Here is a 20,320-nt window from a genome sequence, read left to right as displayed (position 1 = left end):
TTTCACACCAGAGACTGAATTTCAGGTTCTTGAAAGATTATTTACTATGGAGAGCTTGTGAAAAGCCATATCTCAAACATGTTGAGTTAAAAAAGAAAAAAAAAAGAGAGAGAGAAAATCCCTTTTATTATTGCAAATAAGTCGAAAACAGTTTGCAACTAAAAAATCAGATAATGAATGAACGGCTTGAAATTATTTATTTTTCTTTTAAGTCTGGTCTCCTAGTAGCAGTAATTTAGGAAAGAGGCATTATCCATGAACGTAAAATTCTCCATTTAGACAGAAAGGGACATCTCAGTCATTTAAAGCAGGTTTAGCATTCCAACTGCCATGTGATCCAGGGTTCCTCAAGTCTCTATTTGTTGCTAGGGCCACTTAATGGAGACTTTTTCTTCAAGACAGCAGATTTAGGAAATACTAAAGATGCTCTATAGAATATTATTACTGTATTGCCATCTCATTTCCCCTGCCTTTTTAGGGGCAAACAGAATATAAAAAATCATGCTGCTAATTAATATGGATGTTGTCATGGTTTCCTGAGAGAACAAGACAAGGATTTTACAGTAATTACATATTTAATTACATATTTATTTATTAAGCAGAAATGTAATGGATGTTGAAAAAGTAGAAAGATGTAGATAACCCTAAAATATAAGATAATACTATATCTGAATTTTAAGAATAGTATATGATTAACTAATGAAAGATTTTCTACAATATTAGTGTTCTCAAGTCTAGAGTATAATTAGTGCTTTTCCTGACAATTCTTCTCTTCAAAATGCCCAAACCATATGTTCTTGAGGCCAAAATGGTTTTAATCTATATTTAGATTTCCTAACTGTTTGGGTTCCAAAAAGTGCTGAGCAGCTAACACCAAAATCTGGAAACATATACAGCTAAAACATCAGGTTGTGAAAAAAGATGAAAGCAGAAAAATAAAAAAAAAAACCAAGTAAGTTAAAAGAGCAACATTTTTTGTTTGGGTTTTTGTTTGGTTTTTTTCTAGTGAACAGATTTAACTCTCTCCTTCAAGTCAGTCTATGATAAGTACTTCCTGGGTTTGTACATATATCACTTAAGTCCATATCCTGTACTTCTATAATTAATGTTTTGCCAGTGACTTAAATGAAAAGAACTAAGTCAAAAGCCTGAAGACTTGAGGGGGTGGAATTAATCTGACCATATGTTGGTGTTTATATCTGAGTTAATCTGATGGAGTCCCTTTAGAGTTATAGGAGAGATATACTGTCTTCCCGGGTAAGGTGTGTTGCATCCTGAAGTAGGTGTCTAAAACAAACTAGATGAATCATGTTCTGAAATACCTGTTTCTCATCTCTTGCTGTGAGAGGTGCAGGTAGAGACATTTGTGTTACAGTTTTGAGTAGCTAGAAAACTTCCACCAGTGATGTTGAATGATGCCATTTCAGATTAGAGGAGAACTGAAGTGATAAGAAATTCAAAATAGCAGCACCAACCAGGGTCAAAAGAAATCTATCTCAGCCCTAGAGATGGCTGTTTTGGGAGCAATTCAGTACAGCAGTCAGAAAAGGCATAGGCTGTTCCCTGCCACTCTTGGTATGGCAGGACAAACACTTGTATTGGTCTGAATATGGTAATTCACGTGTGGGTTGCACCTCTGAAATTCTGAATGCACAGTTGGTAGTATGGTAATGTGTAAACATACTTTTAGTTTCCCATTTCTAAGAATCATACAGACCATCTTTCTTGTGATGCAGTTTAGAAACTGATACTATGTAATTATGAGGAAATGGGATTATCACTGATTATTCAGGATGCTGAAGATTTGTAGTTATATGGAATTAATGTTGTTAGCTGTGCTCCAGCTAGCAGTGCTACCAGAAACAGCAAAAATATTAGGGCCTGAGCTTCAGGAAAGTTATCAACTAAAATACAGATATAATCAACTGTCACTTCTTAGCTGGTTTTTGTTTTTAATGATCACTTGTGACACTGGCAGTGGCTGGCAGAGGTGCAGAGATAATGGTCCCAACCTGCCTGAGTGTGGGATGGTGGCAGAGCAGATGTGGAAAACTGTGCCCCCAGTGACTCTGTGTTCTGCTCTCTGCTTTCCTAGTGGGAAGCTCTGGTCTGAGAGCCATCAAACATGGAACCTCTGGCATTGTCCCTTCTTCCTTCTGGGGCCAACTGCTGTCGCTCCAGGCTGGGGTCCTGCTGAGCTCCTAATTCAGAGAAGGGGAAGTGTGCCAGGATTGACTTCTGCCCTGGCCTACATTCTCATGTCCAATCTCTCCTGAACTTTGCCAGGGACAACGAATTCCTGCCTTCGTCTTCCTCTCTAAGCAAATTCTTGCATAGGCTTCCTTCTGCTGGGAGGCCCAGGAGTATGGCTTGGCTGCCTGACCATCTTGTCCTCTCCAGCACCCTTTGCTCTGCCCTCTGCAATCTGTCATCCTGGAGGCTGCCCTTCCATGGCAGGGTCTCAGTCATCTCCATGCCAGCAAGTGCCAAGAGTCACTAGTGCAAACCAACCGTGTTCCCCGAGTTCTAGAGAGACGTACAGTGGTCCATCCAGCTAGAGGAGCATACAGCTGTATGGATATAGAATCCTAGGATCTTAGCAGGAGGTTGTCCAATAGATCAGAGCATTTCATGAGTAAATTTTAACAAAGTAAAACCAAAGTAGCAGATTTGTCTTTCTGTCACTTTCTCTGTATACAGGATCCCCAGTTTGAAGTCGTCTTAATTTAAAATATGGTGCACCTTGGATCAGGTTTCCCTTTGAAGTCTGCAGACTTCTTAGAAAACTTGTCTTCTTTTCAGATCAGAGGACTTTTAATGATTTTTTCTTCTAATCACTTTGCCAATTAGGATTCAAAATTCCCATTTCTTTTTATCACCAGTTTAATGAAAAAAACCCAAACCATGGACAAATCTATCTTGACTTTTTTTTTTCTTAATGTGAATTAAAAAAGAAAAATAACAGTGAAGGAAGAATTGTTCATATAAAAACTTTATATATATATACAAACTACTATGTCACTGTTTCAAAGCTCTCAAAGTTCTATGTCTGTGTTAAGATACAATGGTGTGTTAATAATAATAACCTGGTTTTGATGGGTTTAATGTGATTTAATTTAGAGGATATCATTATTACTCTCAGTAATTTAACTCATACAGGGTAAAAAAATTTATCTAACAAAAATTTAGCCAACATAAGATTGCCACATAAATTAAATTCTATGTGCATTCTGTTGTGGGATTTCGGGGATTTTGGTGATCTTCAGGACTCTTTCAGATTTCTAAAAGGTGGCGAGATGCTAGAACAGGGTGCCCAGAGAAGCTGTAGATGCCCCATCCCTGGAAGTGTTCAAGGCTAGGCTGGATGAGGCTCTGAGCAACCTGGTCTAGTGGAAGACATCCCTGCCCATGGCAGGAGGGTTGGAACTGAATGGTCTTCAAGGCCCCTTCCAACTCAAACCATTCTATGCTTCTGTGATTTCTGTCCCATGACAGATTACATCTATTGTGAATATTTGCAGTATGACTTTGACCTTCCTCCTAGCATTTACAAATATTTCTTTGTAGGAGGACACACAGGACATAGGGGTAAATGAATAAAAATTTAAAAAGCCACCATGTTAACAAACTAGCACTTTATCTGAGTGGCTTAGAGGCAGACCCTATATTTTTTTTTTTTTGTTAAAGCAGGGGTTCAATTTTAATATGGCCTCATGCACAATTAAGACTCTCTTACATTTATTCTCACCCAGAGTGCCACTTAGCAGTGGTGGAAAAATGTACATTCCCTTCACAGGAAGGACCCACAGGGACCAGACCATGGAGGATAGCTGAGAACCATGTGATATCTCATGCACATATCCAAATCTTCAACCCCAGCATGTATTCATTTTCACAGCCTTCAGAAAGCAGTTTTAATTACTTCTCTAGTTTATTCTTCCCACTAAAATTAAAAATAGAAACAATGAAAATTCAGGAAAGAGTATAAATAGATAAGGCTGTTACAGTATTTGCAGCACTTCTAGTATGAAGACCTTTTCCAGCAAAAATGCAAAATTCCATTAAAATTCAAATTTTAAGATAGTTATTGTCTAAAGACGACCATGAAAACACCCAAAATAAAAATTTTCCATCTTTTAATCAATATGACCTTATTACTAATAGAATGAGAATGCCATTTGAGAATAATATACAGTAGCGGACCTGAGTGATGAAGAAGTTGATCCCAGGAGCTAGAGATTCAACCTAAATGTGGGAGTTTGTTTAGTTTGCTAGGCTCCCTGTCACAGCAGGGTTTCCTCAAGGCATGAAATAAAGCCATAAACATTATATTTTCAGAAGGAACACATACCATCATATTGAAGCAAACTCTCATCTTTTCTCTACCTCCCCTAGGATCATCTCCAGCTGCTTCACTTGCCTCTCTTTGGGGAAGTTGGTATTGATTCACTAGTGACAATAGTTTTCAAATTTTCTCAGTTCTAGTGATTGAAACTGTGAGAAAAAGTGGATATATTCTTATATCCATGCTTTTTATAGAAAGATATTTAAGAATATCTAAAGTAATTAATTCCACCCATTTCAAGCAATTTACTAAAAGTTGTACAATGTGCTTGGTAACAGATCTAAGTAGTAAATCAGAAATTCTTATCTTATCTTTGCCTTCTAAAGTACAGGCTGATATGTATTATAAAAGAAAGTGGGGTCCTGACTTCTAATTTATGCCCACATCATGCAGAAACTGTAAAGCACTGCCAGGAAGGACTTACACACGGCTAAACTCAAATGTTCTCAACATATCTCATCAACGATCTGAGTCACCTGAAGACAGCCTTGCTCTGTAGGAATGTGCCCTTGTCAAATTTGAAGCCAGCAAATTTTAAGTTTCACATTAATCTGTTCATCTTTTTAAAATAGAATAGTTTATCAAAAATATACACGTATGGGTGTAGGTGTTCTAAATTATGCACAGAGTAATTAGTACATACTTTGTATATAACAAACTGTCTGTACCTCCCATTCTGTCTGAATATATATATATATATATATATGTATATATGTATATCTCACTAAGCCTACTGGAAAGGAGTTTATTGTGTGTGTTATGTATTAATAGAGGGAAAGAAGACATTTTTTATGTCACTGTATTTTCTCACAGTGAAAAAGCCTAAATATATAGATATATTCTTGAAAAATGATTGTTTAAAATACCATGTGTAAAAAATAGATACACTAAGTTCATACAGAAAATGGATATGCTCTATATGATACATTCTTATTTAAACTGACAAAAAATTAGTTTTGTTCTTCATTTTTTCAAAGGTACTCCATCCATCTTTTAACAAAACTTCCTTTCCAAAATAACCACCAGACTACCAAATTTTAGTGCCAATGGCAGTTGAGATAATGTCAAGAAACTATATATGATTTCTTAGACTGGAAAATGTGGCACCTTTATTTGGGTAAGAGTATTCCTATGATTTATATTTAGGTCCATGTATATTCTCAATATAGCGTATATATACATATAAGGTGCTTATGTAAGTGCATATGTAATGTATATGCTCAGTTCTGCTGTATTGTAATAAGGTCAGAGAGAGAAAGAATCTTCTTTTTTGACTGACTGTTGAAATAGCATCTTCAAAATTCTGTCCTGTCTGGAAAGGATAAAACAAGATAAAACTTTTCTTTTTTTCTTTTTTTTTTCTTTCTCTATGCGTGTGGAGTAAGAATCTTACTCTACAATTTGCAGCATGTCAGCTGTTTGGATGTGTCAGGTGGTGCTACAAATGAACAGAATAATGAAAATGCAAATTCTGCTTACATCAAACAGAAAGTGATGGGTATTTTGTGTGTGTGTAATATTTCTGATTAATTGTAAGTTTGCCTTTGAGATACCGTCTTGTTGGTAAAAGGACTATAATAGAAGTCTTGTGCAGATTTACATTTCAGTTTGATATGAATTTAGTTAGAAAACATCTATCTAGATCACATGAAAAATGAAATAAAATACTCTTTGGAAGAAAGAGTGTATGTCTATGTATAAAATATCTTTGTATTTTTACAGTTTGTCATTTGAAATTCAGTTTCTAGGGTTTCTTTTCTTTTTCCCCTCTGGATGGAAAAGTCTTCAAAATTGAGGTCACATGTTAAGCCATAAGGGTATGGCTTTTATAAATTGAACTCACATACCATTTAAAATGGAAATTAATATCTTCAGAACTAGGTTTTCTTAGTAGCTTAATGTGGACAAGCTTTGTTTATCTGTAGATGTGAAAAATAATGTATATATCAGCTAGAGGGAAAGTCTTCCCCATACAACATGCTCCACACTGCTGACTGTTGAATATTTGATATATTAATACATATTTATATTCTGTAGTTTGGGCAGTGTTTGTAAAGTCAGGCAGATTTAGTGCCTAAAATAGTTTATAGCCTCAGAGAAAAGTGTCAGTATAAAAATAATAATTTTATCTTAGTTCTTTACACACAGTACCTTTTTTATTCTTCCCTTGTGAAATCAAACTTGAGATAAAATAAGAAAAACAATCGCAATCTTTTTGAGCTTACAGCCATTCTATTCCAAATCTCCATGCTAATAGGGAACACAAGAATAGAGGTGCACAAGTTTTGGGCTAGTGAAATATATTTCCCAATATTTTTCTACTACTCTGTGGATATACAACAAGATGTAACTGAGACTATCACAATGAATATTCACCATTGTATATCTTTTGGTGGTAACTTTTGCTTTAAAAATTATTGTAGTCATATGCATTTTAACTCTGTTATGATTTGTTAAAGTTTGTGATGGTGCTTCATTTTGCCATGTGGACTGAAATATGTCCTACTTGGATAATGTATACTGAAATATAGAATCATTTGGGACTCTCTCCTTCAATGATGGCTAATGAAAATGTAAAAACTACCCAATGTCAATAGGATAAAAAGCTAGCCTGAGCTAGTATGAATGCTCACGAAGCACTGGCCAAGGAATTGAAGGTGGGCTACTATCAACCTTGCAGTCACAAATACACTTCTGTGCAGCCTTGAGAAAAAGAGCAAGCACTTACAGAAGGTTGTCCTTCTGCACTCTCAGGAGCTTTTTACAGTAGCATTGAGGTACTCTGGGCAAGTCTGCTCCCTAAAGCAAAGAGGCACTGAATAATTGTTGCCTAATTAGAGAAATCTAATCATATGCAAAGCAAAAAGGGTGGAAACTAAGATAGTAATAAGTCCCTACCTGTACTGGACTTAGACAGCTCATCTTGGGCTGGTTTAAACGTGAGTTTCAATTGCACTAAGTTATTTGGGTCAGTTTAAATTCAGGATGCCCTGGAGACAATCATGACTCTTGATGGAAATTGTTATGAATAATGGGGCTATTTGACTACAAGTAGAAAATATGTTCCCTGTTAAATCATTGTCACCCCAGGCAAGAATATTATTCTCCCAGCTCTTTCCTGTGACCTTCTCGCTTCCCCCTTATTCAGTTGCTCAAGGGCTGTTCTGCCTTTGCCACACTTAATGGCTCCCCTGATGGCTACAAGTTGCATTGCATGGGGTTGGAAATAAAGACTAAATCCAGAGGGGCAGTCAGACACTGAATATAATGTTTGGGATTTTTTTTTTTTTTCCCCTCTTTACATAATCTCCCCTATCCAAAAGACAAAAAGAGAAACAGCCAGCCCCTGCGTAATATCTGTTGTCTGACATGGTCCCACTGTCACTTAGAAGTACTACTTTAAAAGTCCTCTACCACATGCTCATTATCTGTGATTCTGGAAGGAAGATATGCCAGTAGCTGAAAGTCGGTTTTATTTATTTCCCTGTTGCTATTTATTTCACATCTTTCAGATCAACATGGAACAAAATGTAGAAATTCCAGAAAATCTGTAAGGGAACTCAATAAGGACTGATAAACAAAGATGTATTGATTCTTCATGTATTGCATAACTGGCACAAATAGAAGCAATAGACTCTTCCAAGACTGGTGATTAACTGTGGCTTACTGAAATTTTAGAAATTGTAACAAGTTAACTTCCCAAACCTCCTGCCTCAAACAGTAGAGGTAAAACATGCAGAACACTCTTTGATCTACTGATACTAACAAGCCTAATGATAGTGGTAGAATAAATACTATTCATTCAAAACGATTTGAAAATTGTTCGGTAAGTAATGTGGCCAACTTGTTAGGGCATTTCTTAATATAAGACTTAGACTAGTTAATATTCTTAATTATGATGTAGGAAGCATGGTATAGGAGGGAAATTTGCCTTCAGAAGATCTGAAAAGCAAAAGAAGGTTACTTCTTAAATACTCAAATTAATACCAGGGAAAGAAATTTTGAATTCTAATAAACCTGGTTTAGAACCTTCACAAAACTCAGAAAAGAATTGAAAAATAATGTGAGACTTTTCATGATAGTATGAAAGCTGTAGTACAGTAACATGCTCTTCTTCTTAGTCTTTCCATCTTAAACCTATGATTATTTAAAATTACAATAATTATTCCATTATAAGTGCAGAATGAAAACCTTTGCAGAGTTCTTTCTGTGCATCACTTCCTATGCAGAGGTTAGCTACAGAAGCTGTGGATTATTCATATGAGATGATGTCAAGATCAGCTTTGTCTGCATATAGAAGGCCAGATTCAGATATCAAGAGCATTTGTCATCAGGACAGTCAAGCTTATCAAACCTATTGAAACAGCACATTGACAATCTGCTTTACTATAAAAAGAACTGCATCTAAGAAAAATATTGTCATAAAACATTTCATCTGGAAACCACAAAATTATAAATGATAGGATAAACTTCTCATTTCTAAAAGTACATCATGTCACATTAATTTTTGAAAGATGTGATTTTTCTGCACAGTTATATTGAATAGAAGATCAAGAACATTTAGTTTTCATATTTTCAAATTAAGAATCAGAAGTTTTGTTATGAGAACACTCTGTGAACTAGGAATATAGTTTCACTTGTGTCTGTTTTCATGATTTCATTCAAATATTTATTTCACAAACATCAGCATGGCTTCATACATCATGAAGGCACCTACTGCCAAGTGTTTCCTCTTTCATATGTACTTTGGATAAAGTTTATTTTATTGTGTCAACAAGAGGAAATACTTGAGAAATTGAAATACTGTCAACTATGTCCTCAAAGTTCTGTAATGTATATATGTGTAATTTTGTTGCTGATGCAACTTAATATTATTACTACTGACATTTAAAAGTACTTCCAGATCAAGTTCCAGCAGTGGAAAATAACTGTCTATCCCCAAAGAATCTACAGATAATAGGATAAGAGTTAAAGTTGAGCATTTTTTCTCATATTAACAATCAATATATGACTTATTAGGCCACAGCATAGGCCTTTCATTATTTATACTTCTCTTTCAACAAGAAACTACTTACTATAGGTGACACCAGTTTCACATAAGTGCAGTGATTAAAAATTAGATGGTCAGCATAAGCTGCTGATCTAGAGTACTTCTCTTGTCAGTGGGACAAGATCACACTTCTGGAGGATGGTTCTTCCCATCCCTAGGTGGTGAAATGAGCGATATTCTGGATGTGACCCTTCTCAGATGACTGGAATCTTTCTCCTGATGTAAAATATTTTTCCAAAGCCTCAATTTGTGACAGGTTAAGTATGACAGAATCTGTATGAAAGACTCACAGAAAGATATGCAGAATGATGTCTTAGATGAGTGAGACAAAATTAATACCATAGAGATCCAGCTCTGAAACTTTTTTAAGAAAAGATCCCATTTACTTTGATTTGTATTTGCTTCAGAAGAGTGCAATAATTCTACTGCCAAAGTTGTGTCTAATACTCTGTAATAAAAAATATAAAGATGTTTTCAGAAGAGAATTACAAAAACATTAAAGTGGTCTATAATATGAGTGCATGTTTTTGCGTCTTTCTTTAGTTCTACAAAAATAAAAAAAGCTCTAGTACTTAAATAAGCAACTACACTTATTACAGGGAATTGCACAGTGAAATATTTTAGGACATCTATTTTCCTTATTAGGATTTCAGTTATGGTGATTCAGAAATGGACAACATCTACATATAATCAGCAGGGGTCTGATTACAAGTGTTTGAATGACTAGGTGCCCTGTGGGGTTTGTCCTGAATAGGTAGTCTTCAGTTTGTGAAGTTTACCAAACAAAGTCAGGATATTTTCCTTTTGCAGCTATGTCTTGATGAAAGCATTTTAGTTGGGTTCATGGCAACATCAGCTTCAAGTCATAAATTGCACAAAGCCTAGACATGAACTATGACAGTTGAACCCTACACTTACCATGTGTATCAATTAAAAAGGTTTATGTTTATGATGACTGTAACAGTACCATACATTACAGCATAATGCTTTCCTTGTTGGAAAAAAAAAAGAGAAAACTGCCTTTTCTGCCACATTATCCTTGGTATCCCTGATGATCCATTAATTACTACACATTACCTTGTGAAATTCAAATGCAGTGAAAACATCTTGCAAGTGCAGAGACCTCCATGTGTGTTATTTTTGTTAATATGTTTGTGGATTCAAAAGTCTTCTTTCCTTTTCTTCTCTTCACAGGAAACGATCTCTTTCTAGTTGCAGTGCATGAACTTGGACATGCTCTGGGCTTGGAGCACTCTAATGATCCCACTGCAATCATGGCTCCATTTTACCAATATATGGAAACTGACAACTTCAAACTACCTAATGATGATTTACAGGGCATCCAGAAGATATACGGTATGTCGTGTTCTCATCAGACAATGCAAGCTTTGCAGTTTAGAATATCTTTGAAGTCTTCCTGTCCATATCACCTCTCCAAAAGTGTTCATTAGTGTGGGCTTCACCAGTTGTTATGCCACAGGCTCTGTGTGAGTAAAACATCCAAATATTTTGAGGACACTCTTACTTCGTTTCTCATTGTTCTCAACTTATATTCAAAATCTGCACTTGCCTGGAATAGTAATTTTAAATGTTTTAAAAATCCATAAAGAAAACATATGCTAAAGGATTCCAAACTATGAAAATATTAAGAAATGCAGGCCTTTAACTACAATGAGATTATTTACACAGGTGTCCAAGCTCATGTAACTGGATGAATTGATTGCTTCTCAGTTTACCAGTTATAATACAGAAAATTTCCCTCAAAATCTGAGGTCCCAAAAGCACCCTTTCTTATGAAAAATGTAACAAATTGATCTCAAAATAATGTTATCACCAGCCCCTACAGAGGGTAAAGAAGGGCCTACTTCTTTAAAATATGTTAATTTACGTTTTTTATGGCCTGATATAAAATACACATGGTAGAAATTTGTTCGGCATTTAACAGGGCAATTGAATTTTTTTTTAAAATTCAAAACAATAACATAATTGTGATTATGGGTTGAATGTAACACTAACTCCCATATTACTATCCCTTAAATTTCCAAAGACATAATTTTGTTTTCGTTTTTGGTTTTGGTTTTAAATAGTCTTCTTTTTTTTCTTTAAAAATATACTTTATTTTTAGAATTGAAAAATCTGTGGTATCTCTGTGTTAACTCTTTGTATCCAGTGCATATAATTTGGAATTGCATTGCTTAATATTTCTTAATTAAGTATGCATTGGATTAAATTTTGTACTCCCAATTTTTCCTGTGTAAAATCTGTCATGTTTATGTTGAATATTGTGAGGGCCCTTCCTTCTTTATCTTTACTACCAGAACGGACAACTACGATCATGTAGAATTACTGTATTGCTAACTAGACATCTGCAGCCTGCATGGTGTAATAGTAACAAGAATTTTAAAGTATCATGTTAACAAGAACAGATATATATTTTCATGAGCATAAATAGCAATTTCAAAATGATTGGCTGATCAAGTTTTGTTTGGTTGGGTTTTTTTCCTGTGTGATTAGCTGGAAGGAAGGTTGTTTCTCACGACCTCATGAGTTGGTAGTCTAGACTTAAGGGCTAGACAAGAATACTTTGCTGAAAACTAGCTGCTAAGCTCGAACAGCTGTGGGCTATACATTAGGAGAAATGTGTTACCCCTGGGAAGTAATATCTGACATCACCACCAAATGGCATAAAAAACCTTTGATTTGGGGTTAAAAACTTTCCAACATAAGCTACTGCAAACTGATTCCTTTGCTCCCTTTAAAATCAAGATGTGATCTGGAATCATATGCCTCAATAAAAATGTCACACCTATTAAAATAATTACTTTGGTCTGCAGTATTCCTTGAAATACTGTTATTAACTGTAAATTATAAATGTCACAAGTCTTAAAATTGTGAATGAAATAAATGCCTTATTAAATTGCATGACAACCATTTGGCGAATTTAAGATTTCCTTACATAATCCATCTTGTTCTTTATAAAGTATGTGGTTTTTTGTAAAATTCTCAGAAATTCAAATGCCATTTGTGCAGTTTTAGAGTTTTCATCCTATTTAACAGTGTTTCTGAATCTGGTCATGCAAATGGTATTTATTTTTTAAAGTCTTTGAAGAGAGGCCTAAATAGAATGAGCAAAAATTAAAACATTCATCTTGTTTCCAGAAATCTTACGGATCCAAGTGAAGCTCCTTGTCTTTTTGTCCATGAAAAGTAAATGTTACTAATATGTGTAGAGACGGGAAGGCATTTTCAGTATACTCATTTCAAGTCATTCAGTATGTGATTAGGGTTATGATCAGTATCTGTCTAGGATGGCCTGATGAATTTCAGGTAGAGATATTATGAGTGGGATAGTCATTTCATCAAACTCTGTATATTGTGACAGATAATATATTTGAAAGAGAAAAAAAATATTTTAAGACTGCTCTACAGAGTTTTAGTTTTTCACTTGAAGAAAATAGGTGAATTATGGAAGAGGAGTGATGTAGTGTATGTAGGATGCCCGGGATTTGAAGTCCAGTTTTAGGAGCTCCTGTACACACCAAGGGACATTGGAAAAAGCTGGGAATGTCCTGTCTCTAATGAATGTGACATTACTTGATCTAAAAATTTGGTCAGTTGGAAATAGCAGGTATGCTACATACATGCATGTGTGAATTGATGAGTATAGATTAAAGATATAGGTTGAAAATCTATTAACTGATGATGATCTTATAAGGAACAAGATTTTTTTTTATTTATTTGTACAAGAAACAATGATTCTGTTGTAAGAGCTCTTACCAAGTTGCTAAATAATGTGCTTTGAACGACTTCTCATCTGAAATTATGGTGGCCTAAGCATCCTTTGAAGGTTTTACTGGAATGTTGTTCCAATAAGGAAGATTCTGGATGATGAAAAGCAATTATTTTCCTTGGTTTTGGTAGTCATTCTTTATACCCTTTATAACCAGTGCCTGGTCAGTAACTGGAACAGGCTCCCCAGGGAAGTGGTCACAGCACCAGCCTGACAGAGTTCAAGAAGTGTATGGATAGTGCTCTCAGTCACATGGTGTGACTCTTAGGGTGTCCTGGGCAGGGCCAAGAGCTGGACTCAGTGATTCTAAAGGGTCCCTTCCAACTCAGCATATTCTGTGATTCTATGATTCAGTGATTTCATAACATCAAAAAGGTATGTTAGGTCACTTTTTCATTCCCCTTTCACTGTTGGGTTTGTACAGCTTACAGCTGGTTTTTGTTGTTTATGTTTCCTTTAGTGGGTTCTTATATTACATCCTGCTGCTGTATTTTTAAAGGTCCACCTGACAGGATACCACCACCAACAAGACCTCTGCCAACAGTGCCCCCACATCGTTCAGTCCCTCCAGCAGACCCGCGAAAGAATGACAGGCAACCTAAACCTCCCCGGCCACCCACTGGTGACAAACCTTCCTATCCCGGAGCCAAGCCTAACATCTGTGATGGGAACTTCAACACTCTGGCTATTCTTCGCCGGGAAATGTTTGTTTTCAAGGTAGGAGCCTGTGAATTTTTCAGTGTTACATCAAATGTCTACATTTCTCTTTTTTTATAAAGCAAACTCTCATTCATCATGACTCTACATTCCCAGCCTCCTCACAGTTAGAAAGTTCAAGAAAAAAATTAAAAATAAACATACACATGGCTTAAACATCTAGCAGGGGACTGCTGCAATGTTCTATTTTAGGAAAATACACATGTCAGCAGAAACTGTAATGCTTCAAAATGTAAGGGTAAATAAATGCTGCACGTTATGGAAAGATAAAATGTGTAAATCAAGGAATAATAGGGATGCTTTTGTAGGGAATACAGCCACACGCCCACATACAGTAGATACTGTGTCTTCAGCACTTGTTCTTTTTTTTTTTATGGAACTATAATTTTAACTTTACAATTAGATCTGTCATTTACAAAGGAAGTTTGTCATTTTGTTGTGGTTGCATTGAAACCACAATATCTCACTAAAGGTCTTTGCTACAGAATTCTTACAGCAAATGTGTCATTGTTTATTTCCATTCATCTTGCTCTGAGCTGAAAATGTGGTGTATATATGTCTTGGCACAATATAAAACAAGTTGAAATAAACAAACTGAACTGAAAGGCAGTCTTTTAATAGAAGCACTTTGCTAAGACTCATGGACATCAAAGGTAACTTTAGGAGGATGATCAGCAGTATAGCTTTCAGAAGGCATTGAATGTTGAAGAAAAATTACAGAATCATTATTGCTCAGTCTCTTAAACCAATTTGCTGACAGGTAATGTTGTGCAAAAAGTTCAGAAACAAGCAACAGGATTATCTGGTTTTTTGAAGTGATAGTGTATCAAATTTGCTTAAGCAATAGGAAGTGTGAGATCTTTGTTTTGTAAACGTATGATAGGATCCTTTTTATCTTCAGTATTATGGGTGGAGAAGAAGGGCCTTTCATGTTAATAGATAAGCGCTTTCTCTTCAGCAATAGTGTAAATGCAAGAGAAAGGCAATATATTTGTCCCAAGACATTAAGCTTCCTGTTCAATTTTGTTGTTCTTTCTGATAGGACCCATTTCTCCCTTATGTGTTTTCTTTTTATATAACCTATCTTACCAGATAAATCTTATTAGCAATGCTACCCAGGCTTTCACTTTCTTTAGCATATCTAAAAAAACATGTACAAATAGCTTTACATGAATTCATTCAAAATTATTGAGCTACCTTCACAATCCAATGGACAGGAAATATTTTTCCCAAAACAGCTAAGGATTTTTTGCAGCCTGGGGCTGTCAGCCCATTCCGTTTGAATAGATGGTATATGGTCAAACACTGGGAGGTCCTGAACCATCAGTCTTTTATGACTAAAACTCAAAGGTTGAGGAAGAACCTAATTTTCTAACTTGACATTAAACAGGATATTAAAATACCTACTTCAATCTCATGTCATCTACCTCAAGAGCAATAGAACATACTCTCATTTAGTTTAGACATAAATCAATAAACTTAGAAATGTTGTTCCACTAATATAAAATTTCCTGTCTAGGCAAGTCTGTGTTCCTGGATAAATATATTCACCACCATTAATAATCACTCTTATCTGTTCTGATTGAAAACAAATTAAGTTTTCTTCAAAATCGTTTACTGCTTAGTGCCTTAACACCATATATTTACTGTAAAGTGTGTATGCTTGCTACTCTGCAGACTGCACTTATGTTCCAAAATTAAAATTCCTTTCATGATTGTTCCAATGAGGAAATATGATAAAAGTCTCAAAGAAAAACGAGCAGTAACAGAACGCTTGCAGATTTCATGTATAGAGTCTGACTCTCCAAATGAAGTCACTGCAATCATAAAAGCAGTGTGTTAGGAAGGAAGTTAAGAGGTCACCTTTGTTGAGGTTTATTTCTTTAGGGTCACACAGTTTTCATTTTCCCCTCAGGATGCCTGGGAACATAACAAGCTTGCCTTGGGTTAGCGTGCTAAGCAATGGATTTTTGTCTAAGTGTAGAGATTTTGACTTGTGAGTCACTTGTGAGTGTCTTTGAATGCTTGACTTAGTGAGCCTTAACTCTCTTGTTTGTGCATTAATTTGCTAATGAAGATTTCTGTCTGCTAAAGGATTTTTATTAACTGAGATTTTTGGGGGGGAGCAGGGGGTGATGTATAGGGAGGACTATAAAAGGAGCAGAAAAGGGGAAAATTTAGAAAAGTCAACTTTGCAGAATCCTGGGGCGTGGAACAGGTTGTAAGGAAAAGCTCAGCATGTCCGCATGTAGCAGAAAAGGGGCAGGAATTAATTTTCTTAGGAGGTGTAAACAGAAATAGAGACTGAACACAGGGAAGCAGTGGAGGAAACCAAGCTGGAGGTTCTGTGGTCTGTCACAACAAAAATAACCCAGTGTCGCGGCAGGTTTGCTATGCTGGACAGTGAGGTGCCATGACCTTCCAAAAGCGTCTCCAAGGCAAAGCCGCTCAGCAGGACCACCACCCACTCACACATGTGTACATGTACACACACACGGATAGCTCCAGAAAATGGGCTGACGACAAAGAGACGGGAAGGGTCTTCGTATGGGGTTCCACGGGAGGAGTTTAATGCAGCCACATGCATGAAGAGGTCCAGGGACAAAGACAAAAAACACAGGAGGGCCCAGGTTTATATATGGGATCAGAGTGAGCATCAGAGGCCAATGATCTGAGGGCACAAGGGTGGTACAAAGGCAGGACTAGGGTATGGGAGCCAGTGGGAAAACTCTGAGGGAGTGGTGATGGGGCAAGGGCCAATGGGGGAACAGGGAGTGGAGAACCTTCTAGGGCAAGGACATATAAGGTAGGAAGGGGCAGGGAGGCCAACGGGCCAACTGGGGAAGCAGAACTGGGGTACATTAACATAACAGAGCAGAGCATCCTGGGGGAAAGCCCTTTTTTCCACCCTCACCTGGGGAGGATCTTTGGTACTAGGGGCTGTCCCGCCATTGGACTCTCTTTGTCCCTTTGTATCACAGGCCCACCGGCCTCCACAACCCAAACCTCTTTTCCCCCACCAGCCTCCACAACCAGCCTCTTTTCCCTTGCCCCTTAATGGCAGTGCAAGGGAAGACTGGGAAGGTATGAGTGATGGGGTTGAGAGCCAAGTACAGAAAGGTAGAGAACAGGGGATTGATGATGGTACTGTGCCAGGTAGAAACAATTAAAGAAGAATTATGACCTTCATTGGAAGAATTATTGCTGGATAGTTCCCCGATGAGTTAAATGAATAAAATTGGAGGCTAATAAAATTAAATCCTTTTCTTTCTTTGTCTTTAACCAGAGGTCTGTAATTATTGTGTAGTGGCAGATTTTACTGCCTCCTAAATGGAATGTATGCCATGTACCAATTTCAAATTGAAAATAGCCACATTTTTCCTCATGGGAAAGTCTCAAAATCAGGAGCTCAATTTGTTTAAATAATCCTTGAAGTTGCTTGGGAACTTAGCCACAGAGTTGAAGAATTTGAGCACTTTTGAATAATTAAATTCTAATTTAAGCATAAAACTGAAGCATGAAATCTAACATGTTGAGATACACTGTGGATTTTCATAGTAGATTACAAACAGTATTAATTTCAAGATTGTTTTCTCTTGGCTGTTGAGCTATTAGGTATACTTAAGAGCATCAGAATATTAGAAACAATTTCTATGTTCAGTCAAATTAATGAGCTTTGTCTGTGGTTTTAAGACTATCTGGCATTCTCAAATGGATATATGCAGAGTAAAACTGAATAGCAGTAAACTTAAAGAGAATATGCTATTTACACTTATCCATCCCTTTTTATTGTTTTGCCATCACTTTGACAAAGTAACAATCCTAAAAACACTTGATAAAAATTGTAGGCTTATAGAAAGGAAAAACGGGGGAACTGTTCTTGATCTTACATAAATATTAAACACAAAAGTAAAGCAATAAACTTACTAAAGATTCACCAATGATCACCAAATAAAATTATAGTTTTTCAGATCAACTTTTTTGGTAGGAATTATTGGATTTCAAGTAATTATAATTCTTTTATGTCAAATATACACATATCTGGGATATAAATATTTTGTCCCAACAAGATTTCTTCCAGAATTCTTTAAATTAGATGCCTTTAAAGTGTCCCTGCCAGCTGTAAGGTTTGGGGACACAGTATGCTATGCAACAAAAATGTTTGTTAAAATCAATACATTATAATTATTGGTTTCAATTGTCATCAAATGATAAATATTGCTATTATTTGATTCATGCTTGAACTGGTGTAAGGAACTATCAGGACAGAAGAATTTCTATGCCAAAATTCATGTGTGCCAAGTTTTTATCTTTGAATATCTTAGCTTCTGTATTTATACTCTGCAATTAGTATTTTGCTGTCACACTCTTTTCCAATCTTTTCTCCTTCTGTTTAGTTAGAAGTCCTCTGGGACACAGAAAAATGGCTGAAAATGTTGAAAAAAAAGGTCTTCCTTTTTTGGGCAAGTTATGCAAAGTGGTAGGACAGTGTCTGCCTTTAATGAAAATCCTCTCTGCCATTATGTGTAGCAATAGGTGGTATCCAACAGTACTCTCTTCTTAATGTCTCCTTAGAGTACCTCCAGGGCTAGTGCATCATGAAAAGGAACCCCATTGTCTAAGGTCTGCAGAAAAGATTCATTTGTGAAGAAGTTTGCAGCATATACTTCCCCTTTCTGCCTGCGTCCTGTGCAATTCCTTGGCAACAAAATTAGCTCTAGCTCTTCTTCAACAAACAGTGTGACTGCTGTCAATATCCTTTTCCTTTACATTCTTTTCAGTCTCACGGATTAAAAAAACCCGTTTTCTTGAACAAGCTGCATCTAGGAAAGTAAGCACTAAATATGTAGAATTTGTCCTTCATAAGCATCAAATTAGAGTCACGGTCCTTTTTTAATGTGACACAGGTTCTTGTTTCACAGAAGAATATTTTATAGAGGTTGCACTGGTGCTTTGTTTAATGCTAGATCCCTGAGAAAAAAATGAATGGATCCTATATAATCTCTAATGATTTTAGTATTCATGTTGGAAAAGTTAACTCGTTGATGAACAGCATTTTTAACTACTATCATATACTGGGGTGTTTTTTGAAATGTAATTTAAGTATTAGATCAAGAAGTTTGTCCAGCAGACAAATAGCATTTACAGCTCAGAGAAATGTCTTCTGAACATTGCGGACAGTAGAATATGGAACCAGTTTTAGGAAGGCCTTAACAGGCTGTAGTAATTTCTCCACAACTTGCAGAAATTTGTTTTCTGACTCTTCATCTTCTAAAAACCATTGTAAAAACATTTATGACATGCCAAACAAGCCAAGGCAATTAGGCTGTAATTACTCCTTGGCATTAGTTTAGACTGCAGTTGCTTTCATATGTAACTGTATAGGTTCTATTTAATATCCCTCTTAGAACTGTGTATTTATATAGATTATGCTGTTAAACACAAAAGGAAAAAAAATCTGATTCTTGATATGTGGTAAACACATGAGGAACTTTTAAAGCATTTTAGCATTGGCTATTTAATAGTAACTGGTAGATCTAATTAAAAATCTGTGAGGCAGAGGGAAAATACTACTAATAAAAGCAGAGACAAAGAAACAGCTATAGTATGAGACTTGATTTCACTGTATTTGAAAGCAGACTTTTTTTCAGAGATCTTGTGGTCTGTTTGTCTAGCTGGTTTTTGTCGTGTCATGCTGTGGGTGTCTGAGCTGTCAACTGCTGACTGGGAAAGTTCAGCAGAGGATCCTGAGGAAGTAGACACTTTGTGATCTGAGAGGGAAAACCACTTAACGTCTTAGCTATAAAAGACTAGGAACAGTAATTCAGAAGTAGCTAAATCTGCAGAGAGCAGACTCCTTTCCCCCTATTTTTTATATTGTGTTAGGAAGAACAACTTGATGGAATTTGCCAATTTTTGACTAGTCAGGAAGGAAAGCTGCTTTAATTCAGGTAATTCAGTTTATATGTTGAAAAGGAAGAAGAAGAGCAGCAAAAACTCAGTGGAGGTTTCAATGTATCATAATAGAACAAGCTAACTGGAAATGTACAGCATGGATGTTTTATGAAACAAAACCAAATTGTAGGATGTCATGAAGGATAAAAGCAGGGACATGATGGGATGCTAAAAAGTCCTAGCTTGTCTGTTTTTGATAATTGAATATTTTCACTGACAGATGTAAAAATATTCTCCAAATGTTACCTCAGCCTTTCAATCTGCTTCTAGGCTAGGAAAGGTTTTTAGCTAACACATTTCACAGGTTTACAATGGGAAGCACAGTCTGTTCCTTACAGTGTGGAAGGGGGTAGTATATTCCATCCAGCTGCAGAGCAATTGAGACAAGAATATAGTCACCTGGGTAATAATTGTACCAGAGTAGTTCAGTTTAAAATCCTGAAGTTAAAATCACTTTTTAAAA

The 20,320-nt window shown here is 36.1% G+C and overlaps 1 protein-coding gene across 1 annotated transcript in view; it reads left to right on the top strand.

The window, feature by feature from the left end:
• MMP16 (matrix metallopeptidase 16) overlaps positions 1–20,320 on the top strand; it is a 134,561-nt gene that overhangs the window by 78,095 nt on the left and 36,146 nt on the right. The window contains exons 5-6 of the mRNA XM_069006016.1: positions 10,590–10,751; positions 13,685–13,902. Coding sequence (XP_068862117.1) covers positions 10,590–10,751; positions 13,685–13,902 — 380 coding nt within the window. The remainder of the gene's footprint in view (positions 1–10,589; positions 10,752–13,684; positions 13,903–20,320) is intronic.

The sequence above is a fragment of the Aphelocoma coerulescens genome, chromosome 2 (genome assembly GCF_041296385.1).
Source record: "Aphelocoma coerulescens isolate FSJ_1873_10779 chromosome 2, UR_Acoe_1.0, whole genome shotgun sequence".
NCBI classification, from domain to species: Eukaryota; Metazoa; Chordata; class Aves; order Passeriformes; family Corvidae; genus Aphelocoma; species Aphelocoma coerulescens.
This window is presented reverse-complemented; position numbering and strand designations above follow the sequence as displayed.